Source organism: Triticum aestivum, chromosome 7A (genome assembly GCF_018294505.1).
Source record: "Triticum aestivum cultivar Chinese Spring chromosome 7A, IWGSC CS RefSeq v2.1, whole genome shotgun sequence".
Lineage (NCBI taxonomy): Eukaryota > Viridiplantae > Streptophyta > Magnoliopsida > Poales > Poaceae > Triticum > Triticum aestivum.
The window spans coordinates 646,273,919-646,292,550 of NC_057812.1; the positions used below are offsets into that span (position 1 = coordinate 646,273,919).

The 18,632-nt window shown below is 44.7% G+C and overlaps 1 protein-coding gene across 3 annotated transcripts; it reads right to left on the minus strand.

The window, feature by feature from the left end:
- Positions 1-3,932: 3,932 nt before the first annotated feature.
- LOC123148925 (synaptotagmin-3) lies at positions 3,933-16,490 on the minus strand. Of its 3 annotated transcripts, none has more exons than XM_044568449.1 (12): positions 12,456-12,764; positions 8,540-8,638; positions 8,352-8,402; positions 8,118-8,241; positions 7,478-7,596; positions 7,283-7,384; positions 7,090-7,164; positions 6,859-6,935; positions 6,059-6,308; positions 5,517-5,870; positions 4,448-4,579; positions 3,933-4,336 (listed from the first exon to the last, which is right to left on the minus strand). In XM_044568449.1, the coding sequence occupies exons 1-12, from the start codon at positions 12,561-12,563 to the stop codon at positions 4,208-4,210; spliced, it is 1,620 nt and encodes a 539-aa protein (XP_044424384.1). In that variant the 5' UTR covers positions 12,564-12,764; the 3' UTR covers positions 3,933-4,207. The 3 variants fall into 3 exon arrangements, with proteins under 3 accessions (XP_044424384.1, XP_044424383.1, XP_044424385.1); XM_044568448.1 differs by lacking the exon at positions 12,456-12,764 and adding an exon at positions 16,135-16,490 and having other exon boundaries at positions 3,934-4,336; XM_044568450.1 differs by lacking the exon at positions 12,456-12,764 and adding an exon at positions 9,039-9,272 and having other exon boundaries at positions 3,935-4,336.
- Positions 16,491-18,632: the final 2,142 nt, after the last annotated feature.

Genomic DNA, 18,632 nt, shown 5'->3' on the forward strand with positions numbered 1-18,632 from the left:
GACCCGAAGGTCTGAAGTAAACTACTCACACTTCATCGGAGAGGCTATGGTGTTGATGTAGAAGCTCTCCGTGATCGATACCCCCTCCGGCGGAGCTCCGGAAAAGGCCCCAATATGGGATCTCATGGATACAGAAAGTTACGGCGGTGGAATTAGGGTTTTGGCTCCGTATCTGGTAGTTTGGGGTACGTGGATATATATAGGAGGAAGAAGTACGTCGCTGAAGCAAGGTGGGCCCCACGAGGGTGGAGGGCGCGCCTGGGGGGGGTAGGCACGCCCCCTACCCCGTGCCCTCCTGGTTGCTTTCTTGACGTAGGGTCCAAGTCCTCTGGATCATGTTCATTCCGAAAATCGCGTTCCCGAAGGTTTCATTCCGTTTGGACTCCGTTTGATATTCTTTTTCCGCGAAACTCTAAAATAGGCAAAAACAACAATTCTGGGCTGGGCTCCGGTTAATAGGTTAGTCCCCAAAATAATATAAAAGTGTATAATAAAGCCCAATAATGCCCAAAACAGGATATAATATAGCATGGAACAATCAAAAATTATAGATACGTTGGAGACGTATCACCGGCCCTCTATGGCGCGCCCAAGGGAGTCCTACTCCCACCGGGAGTAGGACCCCCCTTCCCTAGTTGGATTAGGAGAGGAAGGAAGGGGGAGAGAGGGGGAAAGGAAAGGGGGGTGGCCCCCCACCCAATTCGGATTGGGCTTGGGGGGTGCCCCCTCCTAGGATTCCTTCTCCTCTCTCCCACTATGGCCCAATAAGGCCCATATACTTCCCGGGGGCTCCGGTAACCTCTCGGTACTCCAGTATATTCCCGAACTCACCCGGAACCATTCCAATGTCCAAACATAGGCTTCCAATATATCGACCTTTATGTCTCGACCATTTTGAGACTCCTCGTCATGCCCGTGATTACATCCGAGACACCGAACAACCTTTGGTACATCAAAACACATAAACTCATAAAACCGATCGTCACCGAACGTTAAGCGTGCGGACCCTACAGGTTCGAGAACTATGTAGACATGACCGAGAGTCATCTTCGGTCAATAACCAATAGCGGAACCTGGATGCTCATATTGGTTCCTACATATTCTATGAAGATATTTATCAGTCAAACCGCATAACAACATATGTTGTTCCGATCCCTTTGTCATCGGTATTTTACTTGCCCGAGATTCGATCGTCGGTATCTCAATACCTAGTTCAATCTCGTTACCGGCAAGTCTCTTTACTCGTTTCGTAATGCAACATCCCATAACTAACTCATTAGTCACATTGCTTGCAAGGCTTATAGTGATGTGCATTACCGAGAGGGCTCAGAGATACCTCTTCGATACATGGAGTGACAAATCCTAATCTCGATCTATGCCAACTCAACAAACACCATCGGAGACACCTGTAGAGTATCTTTATAGTCACTCAGTTACGTTGTGACGTTTGATAGCACACTAAGTGTTCCTCCGGTATTCAGGAGTTGCATAATCTCATAGTCATAGGAACATGTATAAGTTATGGAGAAAGCAATAGTAGTAAACTAAACGATCAAAGTGCTAAGCTAACGGATGGGTCAAGTCAATCACATCATTCTCTAATGATGTGATCTCGTTTATCAAATGACAACTCTTTGTCCATGGCTAGGAAACTTAACCATCTTTGATCAACGAGCTAGTCAGGTAGAGGCATACTAGTGACGCTATGTTTGTCTATGTATTCACACATGTACTAAGTTTCCGGTTAATACAATTATAGCATGAATAATAAACATTTATCATGATATAAGGAAATATAAATAACAACTTTATTATTGCCTCTAGGGCATATTTCCTTCAAAAGAAACACGCATTTCTGTCTCCTGCCAAGAGCCACTCCAACCTCGAGCGTTGCCTCCACATAATTTCCTCCCTGTGATATAACTCAATCAATTTCTCATTGATCTTCAGTTCAGTACATGACGGCGCTGTTCTAGACAGATCACTGCGCAAGCGGTCTAGCTCCAGTTTTAAGCTTTTAATTTCCTTCTATACTGATCCGAATGTACTTTTATTCCAGGAGCCTAGCTGCACCGATACCCGTTTCAGCTTTGCTCTTAATTCTGCCATAAACTCCACCGGTTCTCCTCCTGCCCAGCTAGACACGATTGTATCTCTCCATGCCTCATGAGTTTCCCACATTAGCTCATACTTAAACTCCTTCTTGTGTTTCGGTGCCTCTCTCCCTTGAAACTCCAACAGGATGGGGTAGTGATCTGAAGTCGCTGATGTTAAGTGTTTTACATGTGCATTTGGAAACCTTTCACTCCATTCTGCAGAAGCCAGAGATCGATCTAATCGGACCTGGGTATAGCTTCCCCCTGTAACCTTCTCTTCAAATGTCCAGAAGTGGCCTTGATAGCCTATGTACATTAGGATGCACACATCAATAGCGTCTCGGAACCCCTGGATCTGAGCATTTCTTCTCTCACCTATACCCTGCTGCTCATCTGGACGTAGCACTTCGTTAAAGTCCCCGATACAGACCCACGGGAGGTCACTCAGGTTACTGATTCCCTTCAAAATGTCCCAGGATTTATACCTCATGTGAGTCTTCGCCTCTCCATAAGGCCCTTCCCAGTGCTCCACCGTGGACAGGTGCTAAGCATGCCACATAATCGGAAAAATGACATGGCACATCATTTAAAGAGGGGAGAGAGCACTTTGGTGACCCCAAGAAGAACCAATGCCAAGCGCGAGAACCTAGGCAAACCACTTAAATGAAACAATTTGACCAATGCATGAAAGACTTTAGGTGTTAACTCATTAAATAAAGTGTGCTTAGCAACAACAAGTTAAGCACCTATGCATTGGGGAGTTGAGTTGCTAAGGTATTTAATGCACTTAGCACCTCATCTAAGCACCATTGCATTGGGAGAGGTCTAAAAAAGTGTCAACCTCCACGGATAACAACCTCGTTCCTCTACAGAGCAATCTATATGGTACACAGAAAAGCCAAGAATCTCAATCTTTATTGTACGTATTATTCCAAAACAGCCCTAGTCCTCCACTTCTACCTTGACTACTAACATCATATCCATTGTCATAATCAATACTTCCAGCTAGATTTTCTACCCTTGATCTATCAATCTGAGTCTCAACAATACAGAAAAGGGTAGGGGCAAAATTGTTCGCGATGTTGCGAAGTTCTCTAATTGTCGCAGCTTTGCCCGCGCCGCGACAGTTCCAGCTCAAGATACTCATTGTGCCCGGCGGCACTCCTCGGGGGAGCCCGCCGATGATGCGCACATTGTTTTCTCATTCATGTTTTCCTCCCCGGTCTTCAGTAACCCCGCAGCATCTGAAGCATCTTCCTTCCCCCCTTCTTCGGCCGCTTGTACTCTTTCCTAGGGGACACATATACTGGTGGGAGAGGAGGCACCGAAAGCTGTTCCCCTCCGGTCACCGACGCAAGGGCATCACTTGACTTTCCAGCCGACAAATCTGTTGTTGGGCTCGCAGCATTCTCGACTGGAAGGCGCTTGTTAGAAAGCTGATTACCATGGTTAACCACCACCGCGCCTGGGGAAGATACATCCCCCCCTACATTCTGTTCAGCTCCTCCTGAGGAGTTCACATCTTCTGTCTGCGTCGGTTGCCTGGCATTGAATCACCAGCTTTGATTAGGGTTGTAGGGTTCTCTCCCCCTTCCTCGTCCTCCTGCCCATTGGCCTGTTGCAATCATGAGATTAGACCGTCCTCCTGCCCATTGGTCTGTTGCAATCATGAGATCAGACTGGATAGCGACCCAGCCGTCTTTTTAAAAGATCAGCTCGCTTAGTATTTCTATTTTCTACCGGTTCTTTCTCCACGCAAAGACCCAAGCAGACAAGCCAAACTTCAGGAGATGCCGCGTGACAAAAGGATGCGACCCGGACAATGGAACAGAGGCGGCCTCAGGGTGCACAGGATACCAGTTCACAGGATAATACCATCCTCAAAAAAAAGATACTAATTCACAGGATACACACAGTACTATGCACATAAACACACCAGGCCTGCTCACTGATGTTATACACACACCGCACGCCAAAATTGCCGACGGAAAATACATACATGGACAGAAAGCTACAACAACCAACACCTCTCAGGGTGCACAGGGACTGTCGCCTCATCTCTAGGGTAAGAGGGTATATGGCTAAGCTATGTATGTATGGGAAGTGGAGGTTCACACGGTGTTCCACTTGATCTCGAGCTGCAGCTTGCCGTTCCTGGAGTTGATGAGGTGGTACTTCTCGTTGATCCGCCCGTTGTTCACCACGTCCACCAGGTTTATGTTCACATGCCCCAACGACTCCTGCAAACCAAAACAACACACACAGAGAAGCTCCACCGGCGTCAGAGACTCGGAGGGAACGATGACCGGCAAAGACAAACTGTTAGGAAAGAAAAAGTGGGAGCAACAAACCTGGGTGCGGAACGGGAGGAGCCTGCCGCGTCTGCTTCTGATCTCGATGTGGATCTTCTCGTCCATGGGGGCCTCGTCCACCACGAACTGGAACTCCTCGTTCCACCTCGGATCTCGAGCCTTCCTGATCACCTGCAAGCAAGCCACGTAACATCCTTGAACGGGCAGCCGGCCATAGAATCTGCGACTGTGCTGTGGGTTTTGGTACATGGACTGCAAGTTTATATTCAGAGGAGGCACTTCCTAGATTAAAACAGACTGCTGCATTCAGTGTGTCTGTTTTAATCCAGTACCCGTTTCCTCTGAAATTTTTATGCACAGTTGTTTTCGTAGACAGGTCATCATTAGCAATGTGGCGCATTTTCTCAGTTAACCACCAGCACTTGGCGACTCCATGGACAGGATACAGTGAACTTATTCTGCAGCCCGCTCTGCAGTCTGAACGCTACTACTTCTGAACTCAGACATGGTTAACATTTTTTTTTCTTTTGAGAATCCATGGTTAACATATTTGTAGGGTTATCTGCAACTTGCGAGTGCATCGATTCACAACCGTCAATACTCAGCAGCCCAGCACCTGTCAATTAATGGTGCTACACAGAGACCTGGCTAAGAAATCTGGCAACCTTCCCTCTCTAAAATAAAATAAAAATTCAGTTTCTGCAAGTTAACATGCAGTGTCTGTCCGAAGTACCATGCTGCTTCCATTCAGCTCTACATAATGGTATATTACTCTACTCTGGCCAAATATATTAAGCTATCATTTTCTCTTTACGAACTGTATACGTTTTGATCATTGTAATAATGCTACTAGTGGTAATGGTATGTAGTGGTTGCTCCAGGAAGGAACTGATATGGTAAACCATGTAACCAATAGAATGGCAAGTATGACACATAAAACAGAATGGATGTTTTAAGACAGTGATTTTTCATCATATACTAGCTTTTTCTGCAAACTGGAACTAATAAGATAGGTTTGAACTTAAGAAGCAGCTTTGCTAGGTGTGATAATGGTCATTCAAAAAACAAAATAAAACAATTTCATGGAGGTAGCAGGATTAAAACTAACCTTGGTTTCCCTCTTTTCGCCCCTAAAAAGAACCACGGCATACGGATTAGTGTGACGCTTCCCTTCGACATCTTCTGCGTTTTCGACCGAAACTAACAGCACCCCACCACCGTCCGGGACGTCCCTTTTCAGACTGATATTGCCTTCAACATCTGAAATTAGAGGACTCGTGCTGTTTTCCTCTCTAAAAGGATCAAATGTCAGTTCCACGACAAGCTTTCCTCTATTCTTCTTGTTTTGCTGATCATTTGGGTTCATGCTTCTGAGAAGATCTAGTGTGAACAGCTTGCTCTCGTAAGGGGTAAGCAAGCGGAGGGGAATTACTTGCACACCCATTTTATCATGCATTTTGACCTGCACAATCAGAACAGGAGAACTGGTTAGTATCTGACATCTCTGGCAAATTTACAAAGCAGAAAAAACATAGCAAATGGATTTTTTCGAAACAACAAGAAAACCTGTCTTCAGCACTATAGTGTGAGGGTTTAAGAAATACTTTTAAAAGGACAGAAGGTAATTAAGTTGCATACAGCATGCTAAACCTTTTCCCAATCAAACATCTGGAGCTCAAGGACTTGCGTCTCAGGATCCTTGACTACGAGCCTGAAATGTTCGTTCCATTCAGGATTCAGGTTGCTCATCTTAACAGAGGTTTTCTTCGAGGGAAGTCTCTCGCCACTCAGCCGAAGCTTGACATAGGGATCAGATTTCCCAAGCAAGTCCATCTTGGGAAGATTCATGGCACGAATTACCTTGACATTCAATACTCCCACTGGTTTCTTTGTAGCACCACTGCAGCATGATTCATCCGTATCAATAATTGATGCTCACATACATTGAACCGGAGAAAGTCATAGCCAAGAATAATGTTTGTTCCAACGGTAAGAAAGTGTATATATGGCACTTCAGCAATATAACTACCTTTCACCAAACAAAACAACCTATCGTTTAGCTACCCCACCGTTTCTTTCTTGAATAAAAGCAAATGCATATCTGTTTATGCCAAACCCAAGGATCACTATTGAAGGTTTTGATACTAAAATTTCACCCCTCCAGATTTAATGTTATTTCCAAATATGTGGGGTATATATAGGTTTTAAGAATAATGTGTTTGGAATATAATGACTCATATATCAATATAACTGAAGATAATCAAGGGGCTTGAATTCATATTTATCTTCATGTCATCATATGGAAGGACGAAATCGATATGCAACTTAGTCTATTTTTAACGTCAGACACTGTTAACTTCATATCAGCAGAGGGATATTCAACTTGATATATATATATCATAATTTGAACGACGGTAGATACTTGTTCAGATATCATTAGAGAATATCACCTTGCTCCATCTAAAATGGGAACTTCTATAACCTTAGGCCAATGATACATGATTGCAATTTGCTTTGATATTTGCTCCTGCGAGATAGAAATAATATAGGTAGCTAAGTAAGTCCAAAAGGCCCCGAGTATATATACCAACAGTAATGAGGTAGTGATTATGAAATTATTCAGGAACTTTTAATTCAATGTCCACCCAGTAAAATTATGTAAAGGATAGAATAGCAAGTACCTGGATAAACCGATACAAGCCAGGAATTGCCATGACATCTCCACCCAGTAATTTCAATCCAAAGTCAACATGCGGCTTCATACAGCAGTTAAGTCAGTTTTTCAGTGAAGCTTTTAGGAACCTAGTTGATTGCTGCTTGCAAACATGATAGAAGGCATGTGCACATCTGCACAGCAAAGAAACAGATTTATACCTTCTCCATTAGTGATACACACAAGCTGGCAAAGCAGGGAAAGCTTGGCACAAGTGGCTTCAGAGTCACACGTGGTGTCAGCATTACGTGCAAATCCAAAAGCTGAAAATAGCAATATGATCAAGTCAGAGATCTTGCATAATGAAAAGTATCTAAACATGTTGTCTGTATAATGCAGCGAGGGACAAAACTAACCTGTGCGGACAATTTGAAAGAATGCACCTTCACATCCACAGTTACATTTGCTATGCTAGCCCACCGAATCACAGGTTCGATTACCAGTTCTTTTTCTCGCATTTCATAAACTTTAATTCCTGTTTGTTCAAACAAGGAAATGTAAAGGGAGATCATCAGACCAAGCATCTTAAATCTAAGTGACAATCAGAAGCCTTTGGGAATACAAAAGGTTGGAACTGAAGTAAAACAATCCTTTAATGCACGGCTTAAATAAAATATATAACAACAGAAGTATGAAATGCATATCCCAATTCAAATTGTAGGAACAATTGGTTTTAGACGTCAATTTCTTAACAAAACACCTCCTTAAAATAGTTTTAGACGTCAATTTCTTGAGTATTATGATTAAATGAAGGTTGGTAGGTTCAATCACATCACTAGAATGAGACTGGTGAAGAATGAGCGTACATTACGGATTTGAATTGGCGTACTAATTTAATCAGTTTGTATCATTTAGTTGAGGTTTATAAGAATGAAAAGAAATTGCATTTTTGTTTAGTGACGACAGGCATCATTTGAGGAGCTAATCTTGTTGTCCCCACTGAAAAGATTGCATCAGAAATTCAGAATATTAAGTGGTTTAAAAGAAATTACAGACCTTGGAGTGTAGGTGGAAGAGCGCCAAGTGTTAAGTTTCCAAATTCAATTGATTCAATGCCATATTTTCCAACATACTGATCACATATTGGCTTTGCTACACCTCTTATTATTTTGCATATTGCCTGTGATAAACAGAGGAGAACTATTAGGCTGCATGTTTGTAACCAAAATTCATACATCACACAAATCGATGTAGCAATGAATAACACTCTCAAACATTAGTTAGAAAAACCTTATCAAGGAAAGGCCACATATCACAAATAAACTTGTTCATCCAATCAATCTGCAAAAAAAAAAGTAAAATGGATGAGTTAACCACTTGCAGTACTTTTGACATAAAACAGAGGTTGAACTACAACAAATATAAATCTGAAACAACAAAGGATAAATAGATGACACAGTAGTGTACCGACTACCAACCCGTTCATAGTCTGGATATTTCACCCATAACGGAATGTCCTGTACCATCGTCTGTAATGTCTCATGATCTAAATCTCGTAGAGGTCTAATGACAGGATCCTGCAAAAGTCAATCATGAAAAAACAGATTAGAATATAAATGCTGATCATCTTGCATAGTCTGACTATAAGAGAAACTGTTGACCGACACCGATACACTGTCGTTAACTAGAAGAACGGTCTCAATTCGCATAGTTTCATTGTGAAACTGGGCTGTCGATTTGGTGTAAAACATATATGTAATTCCATTTCACATGAACTGCTAATAACTGGAACATCTGCCATATGCAGCCAATCACACAAATTACTTTGGCATCATGTTTTTTTAATTACTTTGAGCGTGTCGGGGCCTTTAGGGTCGATGCTGTCATACTCAACAGAATTTCATTCAGCAATAGTATGATGGAAAATACCCTAGATCCACTGGAACGTAACAAGAAAGGGAATCTCAAATCGCGTACCAAGACAAAAGAAGGGCACTAAAATCGCTTTCCCGTCGTCGCGCCCACCAAGCTCCACCGGAGCCACGAGTTGCTGGCAACCTATGCCGTAATGCCGATGCCGGCGCGACCGAGGCTGCGTGCGCCGGGGTCTTGGATGCGCCGGTCTTGTAGATGCCATCATTGGCATGGACGACGATTGGAGTATGGGTGGAGCGCAGCGGAGCCGTTTAGGTTGGAGCATCGCGCTCAGGACTCAGAGGGAAGTAGTGGGCTTTGCGTGTTCAGGGAATTGGTGGTTGGTGGGCCTTGTGTTTCCTTACATTGCTGCTCGTGGCGTGCTGGAGAAGATGATCGTCGGAGGTGCGGAAGCCACAGCGGAGGGGATGGGGCTTGGGGAGAGAGAGGTGGGGTTGAGGAATGAGAGGAGGTGAGGTGGCAAATACGGGTGACATGTCAATCCACTACTGTCCACGTCATCAAAACCATGGCCGAAAAAACCGCGGACGCGAAAACCGCTCAGAGGTGAAATGGCCCAATAGTATCCTTGAAAAAGAAACGGCCGATAAAAAGAGAGTTTCCAAATTTTATGAAAGACGATACTCCCTCTGTGTACACTGTTATAAAATGTTTTTTTTTGATACAAATGTGTATAGACGCGTTTCAGTGTATTTGTTCACTCATTTCAGTCTGCATGTAGTCCATATTAAAATATCCAAAATATCTTACAATAGTTACTGGAAGGAGTCGTTTCGAACATTACTTTTGTTTGGGTGTACTAAATCTACGCTAAGTTTCGTGATACATTAAGCATAATCGAAATAGAGTTCTAGAAGTAGCACCGTTTGTTGGTTGTGCCGGATTTCAGACAATGTTTCTAAGTTTGTATTAGCAAACTGTAACACCAAAAAAAACTATTATTGAGAAGTAAACACAAATTTATATTGAAAGAAAAATCATGAACTTGTCCCAAAAGTCAGAACTTGATGGGTGTAAAGTACATGGGCTTTTGGCCCGGACTCATTTTTGACCCAAAATGGTCGTGGACTCTGGAGTGTCAAGTTCGTATAGTGCTCCTATTGGTGGCAAAAGTGCAACAGTCATTACGAAATTTATTACCTTCAATAACATAGAGTCAGTGTAAAGAAACGGTGGCTATGACCTATGATTTGTTTTACTTAACAGCGTGGATTTTGATATACATTTCGGGTGCAACATGAATGCACTTGTCTCAGAAGTCAAAACATGGTGGGTGTAAAGTATACTCCCTCCGTCCATGAATAAGTGTACATATAGTTTTTGTCTTAAGTCAAAGTTTTAATACTTTGACCACCTTTCTAGGAAAGAGTAAAAGCATGTATGACACCAAATTAGTATCACTAGATTCATTTTGAAATGTACTTCGATAATATATCAATTTGATGTCATATATGTTACTACTATTTTCTATAAAGTTGGTTAAAATTTTAAAACTTTGACATAAACAAAAGCTAGATGTACATTTATTCGCGGACGGAGGGAGTATGTGCTTTTGGCCCGGGCTCATTTTAACCCAAAATGGCTGCGGACGCTGGAGTGTCAAGTTGGTATACTGCTCCAACTGCAATTGGTGGCAAAGTGCAATGGTCGTTACAAATTTTATTAATACCTTCAGTAACATAGATCGAGTCAGTGTAAAACAGGTGGCTAGCTATGACCTCTGACTTTGCTTTTACTTAACGCTGTGGATTTGATTCTTTCTTTCCTTCTCTAAGGATGGTCATAGTGGGAGTAACATAGATAGTAACATAGATGCCACATAAGCAAAAATGATGATGTGGCAAGTAGTTAATGAGGAGAGAGACAAATAGAGTAACATAATATGTTACCATCACATAGCGGTTTCCAATGCATAATGAGTCTACAAAGTAATAAATGAAGGCAACTATGTTACCACACCTATGACACTACCCACTATGAAAGTAGTAACATAGAGGGTGCTTGGATACAAGGGACTATTTTTAGTCTGACTAAAAATAGTCTCTTTTAGAGGCTAAAGTTCCAAGCACCCCTGACTAAAGAGAGGCTAGGACTAGTCTTGAGGCTAAAATCTTTTAGTCATGGGAAACCTACTAAAATATGTATTAGCTCTCTCTCTCCTCATTTAATTCCTCTCCTTAGTTCTGGATTGGAGGGTTTGGAGAATAATAAATGCTCAATAACTAGATTTTAGTCTCTTTAGTATTTGGATCCAAGCATGGGTGAGACTAGCAAGTTTTAGGGCCTGCTTGGATCCAAGGGACTATTTTTAGTCTGACTAAAAATAGTCTCTTTTAGAGGCTAAAGTTCCAAGCACCCCTGACTAAAGAGAGGCTAGAACTAGTTTTGAGGCTAAAACTTTTTAGTCACATGAAACCTACTAAAATATGTATTAGCCCTCTCTCTCCTCATTTAATTCATCTCCTTTAGCACATGCGAGTTCTGGATTGGATGGTTTGGAGGATAATAAATGCTCAATAACTTCATTTTAGTCTCTTTAGTATTTGGATCCAAGCATGGGTGAGGCTAGCAAGTTTTAGTCCCACTACTTTTAGTCATGGGACTAAAACGTATCCAAGCACCCTCTTAGTCCCACTACTTTTAGTCATGGGACTAAAACGTATCCAAGCATGCTCATAGACTAGTAACATATGTATGTTACTAGTCTAAGTTACTCCCCACTATGACCAGCCTAACGAAGCAAGCAATTATTCCTCCCAGCGAAAAAGGTTTCAACAAAGTAGGCTGGATTTCTGTGGCGAATCCAATCCCTATATATGGTCCCTAGCAAGAGAGAAGCAACACGGCACCAATCGAAGCCGTTTCATATCACGCCGATCGATTATGAGTAGCCATCTGCAACAATATCTGATCATTTGGCACCGAAAGCAATCGCTCCTCTTATAAACAAGAAAGGCCCTGCGGGGATTTCGCGCCGACGTGCACAGACTGGTCACATTTGTTCTCGGGTCGTCTAAATCGGTGTCAGGTCGCCGTCGTCCACCGTGCCGGAACTCGACACCCTAGCCAAAACTTGCAGAGCAACAGCTAGTCCCATCGCCGTCGGATAAAGGGGCCTGTCTGTCTACCTGGCCGCTAGAGAATACGGCAAAGTCGGAACCGGATACGCAAGCGAGCGGGCGGCAAGCTATGCCCGGATCGAGCTGGGGAATTGTACGTTTGCCAACCAACCAACAAAAAGGGACGACGACGTGCCTGGTCAGGGCAAGCGGAAGCACCTCGGTGAAGCCACGGGGCTCTTTGAGCACGGCACGGCGCACGAACCGAAACTAGACTAGAGTAATGGACGCCGGCCGTATCCCTGACCGGTTAACTCCGGAGACGGAACTTACTGATTGGTTAATCCGGCGACGGAACCACGGAAAGTGCACTACGCGGGAGAGAGAAGGGGGTGGTCACCTGGGGACGGCGGCGAGGCGCGAGGAAGCGGAGGTAGACGAGGCAGGCGGCGGCGAGGCCGAGGGGGAGGCCGAGGCCGAAGCCGAGGATGCCGCCCACGAGCCCCATCGCCGTCCACGCGCCCGCATGGAGGTCACGAGCTGGCGCCGGCCGAGCCTGTCGGCGATGGGCCGCCGGGAGGCTCCTCCTCGGAGGCGTCGAACGGCGCCAAGCGAGCGGCGTTTCCCGCGTTTTTTATGGGGGCGGAGCGGGCGGCCAGTGGGATGCGCGCGCACGCGCGCGCGGGGAATCGGAGGAAATGATGGGGCGCGTGCCGGTCAGCCGCCTCCCTGCAGCGAGCGCTACTACCAATTACCGAAGCAGCTCTCCCCCGAAACTCTAAATGACAAGCTGGGCCCACCATAACAATGTGATGCTTATTTCTTGCGGGAGTGGTGAATTATGTCGATTTCATTTCAAGTTTCATTACATTTTTTAGTTTTGAAAAAATATGAAAAAAAATCATATGTAAAGAATCCACATAACTAAAAGAAGTCATCATGTGTTTTTCATAATTCATGAATGATCTCTTTTTCTTCAAAAAGGGGGAAAATTTGTACTTATTCCCAACATATATTCTTTACATTAGTTTTGTTTTGTTTTGGAGAATTAGCTCTAGTTGTCGTCAACTCCTTTTGACTTTAGAAAGGCAAGTCGTCAAATTATTATATTGCTTGATACTTAAACTGGCCATGGGCAACCCGGCCTCACACCCCAAACCCAAAGCCGGCTGTAGGGCCAGACACTGGGGCTCCAAATAAGCCTGACAAACTGGCCCAAAAGCCCAAGAGTGCCCAAAATGCCCAAAAACCGATCCTAATTGAAATATAGCAGTAGTAATAAACCCTAAGAATATTTAAGATATTATTATTAAATAGGGAAATAACCTCTAGTATTTACTTCAGACAAGGCCTAAGTTGTGATTTTAGGGCCGGTATTTTTAAAGCCCGTACTAAGAAAGCCCAGCCCGACAAATGCGCAGGTGAATACTCCCTCCGCCCCAAAAAGTTTGTCTTAGATTTGTCTACATACAGATGTATCTAAATATGTTTTAGTATTAAATACATTTATATGTAGATAAATTTAAGACAAGCTTTTTGGGACGGAGGCAATGCTCAATACAGATTAATCTGTGCAAACGAGTATAGTTGTTGGGAAGTTGAGAACGGATTTTCAACTCCCGGGTGTCGGGCCACCCCCTGCTTCTCCTGCCTCGTGAACCGATCTCTGTTCTGTGATCGCGTTGTAATTTGCAGTGCGCCAGCTGATGCACATGGGTCTTGCCGCTGTACTGCATGCACAGGGATCCATCCCATCATTGTGCACTTTTTCTTGACTTGTCCAGACATGAGAAGTTAAGTTTTATTCTCACGTGACAAGCAGACATGCAACTCCCTCTGTTCCGACCCTTGCATGCAACACACTAGTATCTCTCTTTTAATAACTCGACATGCAGCAGACAACTCTCTCTCTCTTAACCTTGCATGCAACACAGATTGGAGGGTGCCTAGACTCCCGGGTGCCATCACACCTTTTCGTTGTTGGGAATCTTATCAACTTCTGTAACATAACGTCACTGTAAAACCTTTTGGTTATGACTTTTCTTAACTTCACATGGTGTATCTGATTCTTTCCTAGTACTATCTTTTTTAATAAAGTAATCAATTCAGCTTTTTCTTGAGAACCACTTCTTATCCTCTCAACGGAAAAGGTTTCAACAATGTGCGGTGGATTCTAATGGCAAGTTCCCAGTTCACTTTCCCCTCTATCACATTTTGAGCGTACTCCACTCCCCCCTTTTTCAGTTTTTTTTTTGAGGGAACCCTTTAATATAGGTCATCAAATTTTTTGGAATTTTCGGTTTGTGTGGCTCGCAATAACTCTTGGCTCTTTATTGGCTTGCTCATCTTGGCAATACGCAACTACTGCTATTAATTGCAACTGCATTATCTTTTCTAAAGAAACTGCATTATCTTTTTTAAAGAAGTATTTAACCAAAAACTACCACAATTCGCGGAAACGTGACAGAAAACTACCACTTTACGATTTTGTCCCGAAAGCTACCACTTTTTTATTAATCCGTGACAAAAAAACTACCAAGTGTGAAAACTACTCACTTTGCCTGGGTTAAACGCGAATCTGACTGCCCAACCCCACACATAAACGAGCTAAAAATGCAATCGGGTCCCTAGTTTTATTTCAAAAAAGCAATCGGGTCCTCCCCATGTCGCTCTCCTTCCCCTCCACCTGCCGCGCCGCGGCAGCTCCTCGCCGCCCCACGTCTCGCTCTTCCGCACAGCCACCGGCCGCGCCGCGCCGCTCCTCACGATGGACTGCCACGCCAAGTCCATCGACACGTCGTCCACGCCAACAGCCTCGGTCGCGGCGGCAGAGGGCCTCGGCTTCTCCTCCTCGCTGCGTTCCTTCTTGGCCTCGGGCTTGGCCTCCGCCGCGGCGCCTCCCACCGTGGTCGTGCCCTCGCCCGCGAGCTTCTTCCGCACGCGGGGGCGGTCAACCGGCCTCTTGGCCGTTCTCGCTTCCTGCGGCCGGCTCGTCGAGACGGGCGCCGGCGGATGCTTGCTTATCTAGGGACGACCACCCGCCGCCGGGCCTCGACAACGACGTGGACTCGCCGCAGCAGCAGCCGTTCCCGTCCACCGGCGGCAAACGGCTGGGGAAGGAGGAGGCCGGCGACGAGGAGGAGAAGAAGGCGGAGGACCCGATTGCTTTTTTGAAGAAAAACTAGGGACCCGATTGCATTTTTAGCCCGTTTATGTGTAGGGTCGGGCAGTCAGATTCGCGTTTAACACAAGCAAAGCGAGCAATTTTCACACTTGGTAGTTTTTTGTCACAAATTAATAAAAAAAATGGTAGTTTTCGGGACAAAATCGTAAAGTAGTAGTTTTCTGTCACGTTTCCGTGAATTGTGGTAGTTTTTGATTAAATACTCTTTCTAAAGAAACTGCATTATCTCTAAAAAGAATCCAAATGCATTAATCTTTTCAAATAAATTGCGGGGAAACTGCATTATTAGCATCAAAAACGCTCTTATAAAATGGGACGGAGGGAGTTCATCGTATGGTACTAAAATAAAGGGCCGTTGGTCAGAATTGATGACGAATCAGCCGGGAAGCAAGCAAGCAGGTAGAGGCGGCCAGGCCGAGGAGTATGGCAAAATGAGAATCGGATACGCAAGCCAGCAACCTGCTGGAAAATGGTTCGTCGCGGGGTCGTGTGCCTGGTCAGAGCAGGAGAAGAGAAAACCACCTGGGCTAAGGCATGGACCTTCCAGCACCGCACGACTGAACTGGCCAGAGACTCGTACGTCACGCGATTTGGCAATATCCCACCGGACTAGAAACTGTGGTAGACTAATCAAGACGTCCCTATCAGCGCGAATCCGATGGAGATGGGGAGGATGGGGGCCGGCGACCGGCATGCACGCACGTACGGCGTCGGTCGGCGGCCACGACTGAGTTCCCCCGATTTCGATTCGCGTTGGTGCTGCGTCGTGGGGGAGTGGATTGCTCGCGGAGATCGAAGTGCACTGATTGATTAATCCGCGTGGCGTGGTTGCAAGTCGCGGAACGATACGATATGATCGGTTGGAGGAGCTAGCGAACCGGGCGACGGAACTCACCTGGAGACGGCGGCGGGGCGCGACGAAGCGGAGGTAGACGAGGTAGGCGGCGGCGAGGCCGAGGGGGAGGCCGAGCACGAAGCCGAGGACGCCGCCCACGAGTCCCATCGTCGTGCACGCGGCCGCGGACGCAGCACGCGCATGGAGATCGCGAGCTCACGGCCGGTCACGAGGCGCGCGCCCGGAAGCCCGCCGCTCGCGTGCGCCGGAGATGGACGGGACGGCCGGCGGTGCGCGCCTCGGCGCCGTCGCGCGCGCTCCTCCTCGGACGCGTCGAACGGGGACAAGAGCGCAAAGATAACGGGGGCCAGCAAGGTAGGAGTAGGTAGCTAAGCAAGTGCTAGGATGCGCCAAGCGAGCGCCGAGCGGGGTTTGTTTATGGGAGGGAGGGAGCGGGCGGAGAGTGGGATGCGCGCGGCGGGGGATCGGAGGGAGGAGAGGATACGGGTGTCGGGCGTGGATTTTGTACTATGTGTTCTGGCGTGTCGCGGGTGCCACAGGTTCGAACCGCCCCAACGCTAAAATGCATAGTAAGTTCAACTAAAAGTTGTCCTTTTTTTAAGCTGTGTTCATACAAGATGCCAGATGCAGCGTCACAATTTATATTTAGCTCTGGTCCACGGCTCAAGAAAAGAAAGGGATAAATGTTACTCATTTCGTTTCTAAATATTTGTCTTTTTAGAGATTTTAAATGGACTACCACATACGGATGTATATAGACATATTTTAGAGTGTAGATTCATCTATTTTGCTCCGTATGTAGTCACTTGATGAAATATCTAGAAAGACAAATATTTAGGAACGGAGAGAGTACACTGGAAGTCACTCCATATCTTTTTTTGGTATTATTCATGATCTGATTTCCCCCTTTTTGAAGGACCGAAATAACGAGCGAACATTCGCTGCAGGGGAGTCTCAGCGCGACCCAAGATATGCTCGTCAGGTAGGGAGGATCCTAAAATCGTAAGCGTGATGGTGCGCCTACCAAATACGCGAGTGAAACGGGCCCACAAAGCAGAGTTCAACTAAAAGTTCTCCTTTTTTTAAGCAGTGTTCATACGAGATGCCAGATGCAGCGTCACAATTTATGTCTAGATCTAGTCCACGGCTCAAGAGAAGAAAGGGAGAAAACCAAGCGGTCAGCTTTGTAAGCTACAAACAAACAATTGCAATCAAGGAAAAGGAAGGGATAAATCTCACTGCAAGTTGGGTCACTCCATATCGTATTTTTCATGTTATCGATGATCTGATATCCCTCATTTTGAAGAGCCGGAATAACAAGTGAACGTTCTCTCCAGGGGAGTCTTAGCGCGATGGAAGGTACGCTCGCATGGGAGGGAGGATCCTAAATTCCTAAGCGTGAGTGTGCGCCTACCGAACACGAGAGTGAAACGGCCCAGACCCATTTAGCTGCCACGGTCGGTCAATACCTACGCCTATATCACGAATTGGGCGGAAAATTTTCAAAAATGTTATCTGACAAGCGTTTCCTAGGAGATCAACCCTAGCGAACGTGTTCCCAATACTCGCATGGATCTAGGCGCAAGGCCATTGACACGTAGCTTTCCTATAGTCATTCGCTGCAACCTGCTCTGTGGTAAACACATTATTTTCTTTTTGTCCAAAAATTGCACAAGAAAGGTGATCGAGGTGTGTGTGGGTGTGTTGGTTGGGGGGAGGGGGGTCGTGGGTCGAACCCGCGGCCTCCTGTGCATGTGCGGGCGTGTGGTGCCACTTGGCAAAGAGGGCTTTTGTGAATCTTCTATGTTTAAATTATTATATAATTTTTCCAAAGTTAATTTGTTTTTTAATTCATCCAAAAATACTGATTTTTAAAAATTCCTCACATAGTAGTTTTCTTATTTATAGCATGGCTTTTTAATTTTAAGAGGATGACAATTTTGTTATTCGTAGGATGACATTTTATTATTATTGAGATGATGGCATTTTATTTCTAATAGCATGACGGTTTTATTACTAAGTGCATGACATCGTTATTAACAATAGGATGGCATTTTTTATTATTAATATGATTGTATTTTATTATTGATAGGGTATAAATTTTATTATAAAGAGCATGGCATGTATAATGTTGAGAGGATGCTATTTTTTTAATGGAGTGACAGTTTTATTTCAGGCCTTATCCAGATAAAACATTTTATCTAGATGATGGCAGTTTTATAAAGTAGCACAACAATTTTATTAATTCCAGAGCATGACATTTGTAAATTTATAGTTTTTGGGTATATTTTTGTTCATGTCATTTTTTATCTAGAGTATGACAACTTTAAAGTTTACCATGTCAATTTTTATTTTGGAGATCATACAACCTTTTTTATTATACTGAGAGATGACATTTTTTCCATAAAGTAGTGTGGCATTTTTTTCATAAATTAGGGTCTTTTTTGTTGATGTCATTTTTTCTAATAAATAAGTAAATTTAAATGGGCCTCTGGGTCAACCAGGTGTCGCGCTAGAGCGCGGACGAAGAGCGAACC

Bases quoted from the DNA above. Each gene is read 5' to 3' on its own strand.
- LOC123148925 (XM_044568449.1), bottom strand. From the start codon at position 12,563: ATGGGGCTCGTGGGCGGCATCCTCGGCTTCGGCCTCGGCCTCCCCCTC. The intron at 8,242-8,351 runs GTTTTTCTAACT...TGTTTATCACAG, and splicing joins TGTGGCCTTTCCTTGATAAG to GCAATATGCAAAATAATAAG. The intron at 5,871-6,058 runs GTTTAGCATGCT...CTGATTGTGCAG, and splicing joins AGATGTTTGATTGGGAAAAG to GTCAAAATGCATGATAAAAT.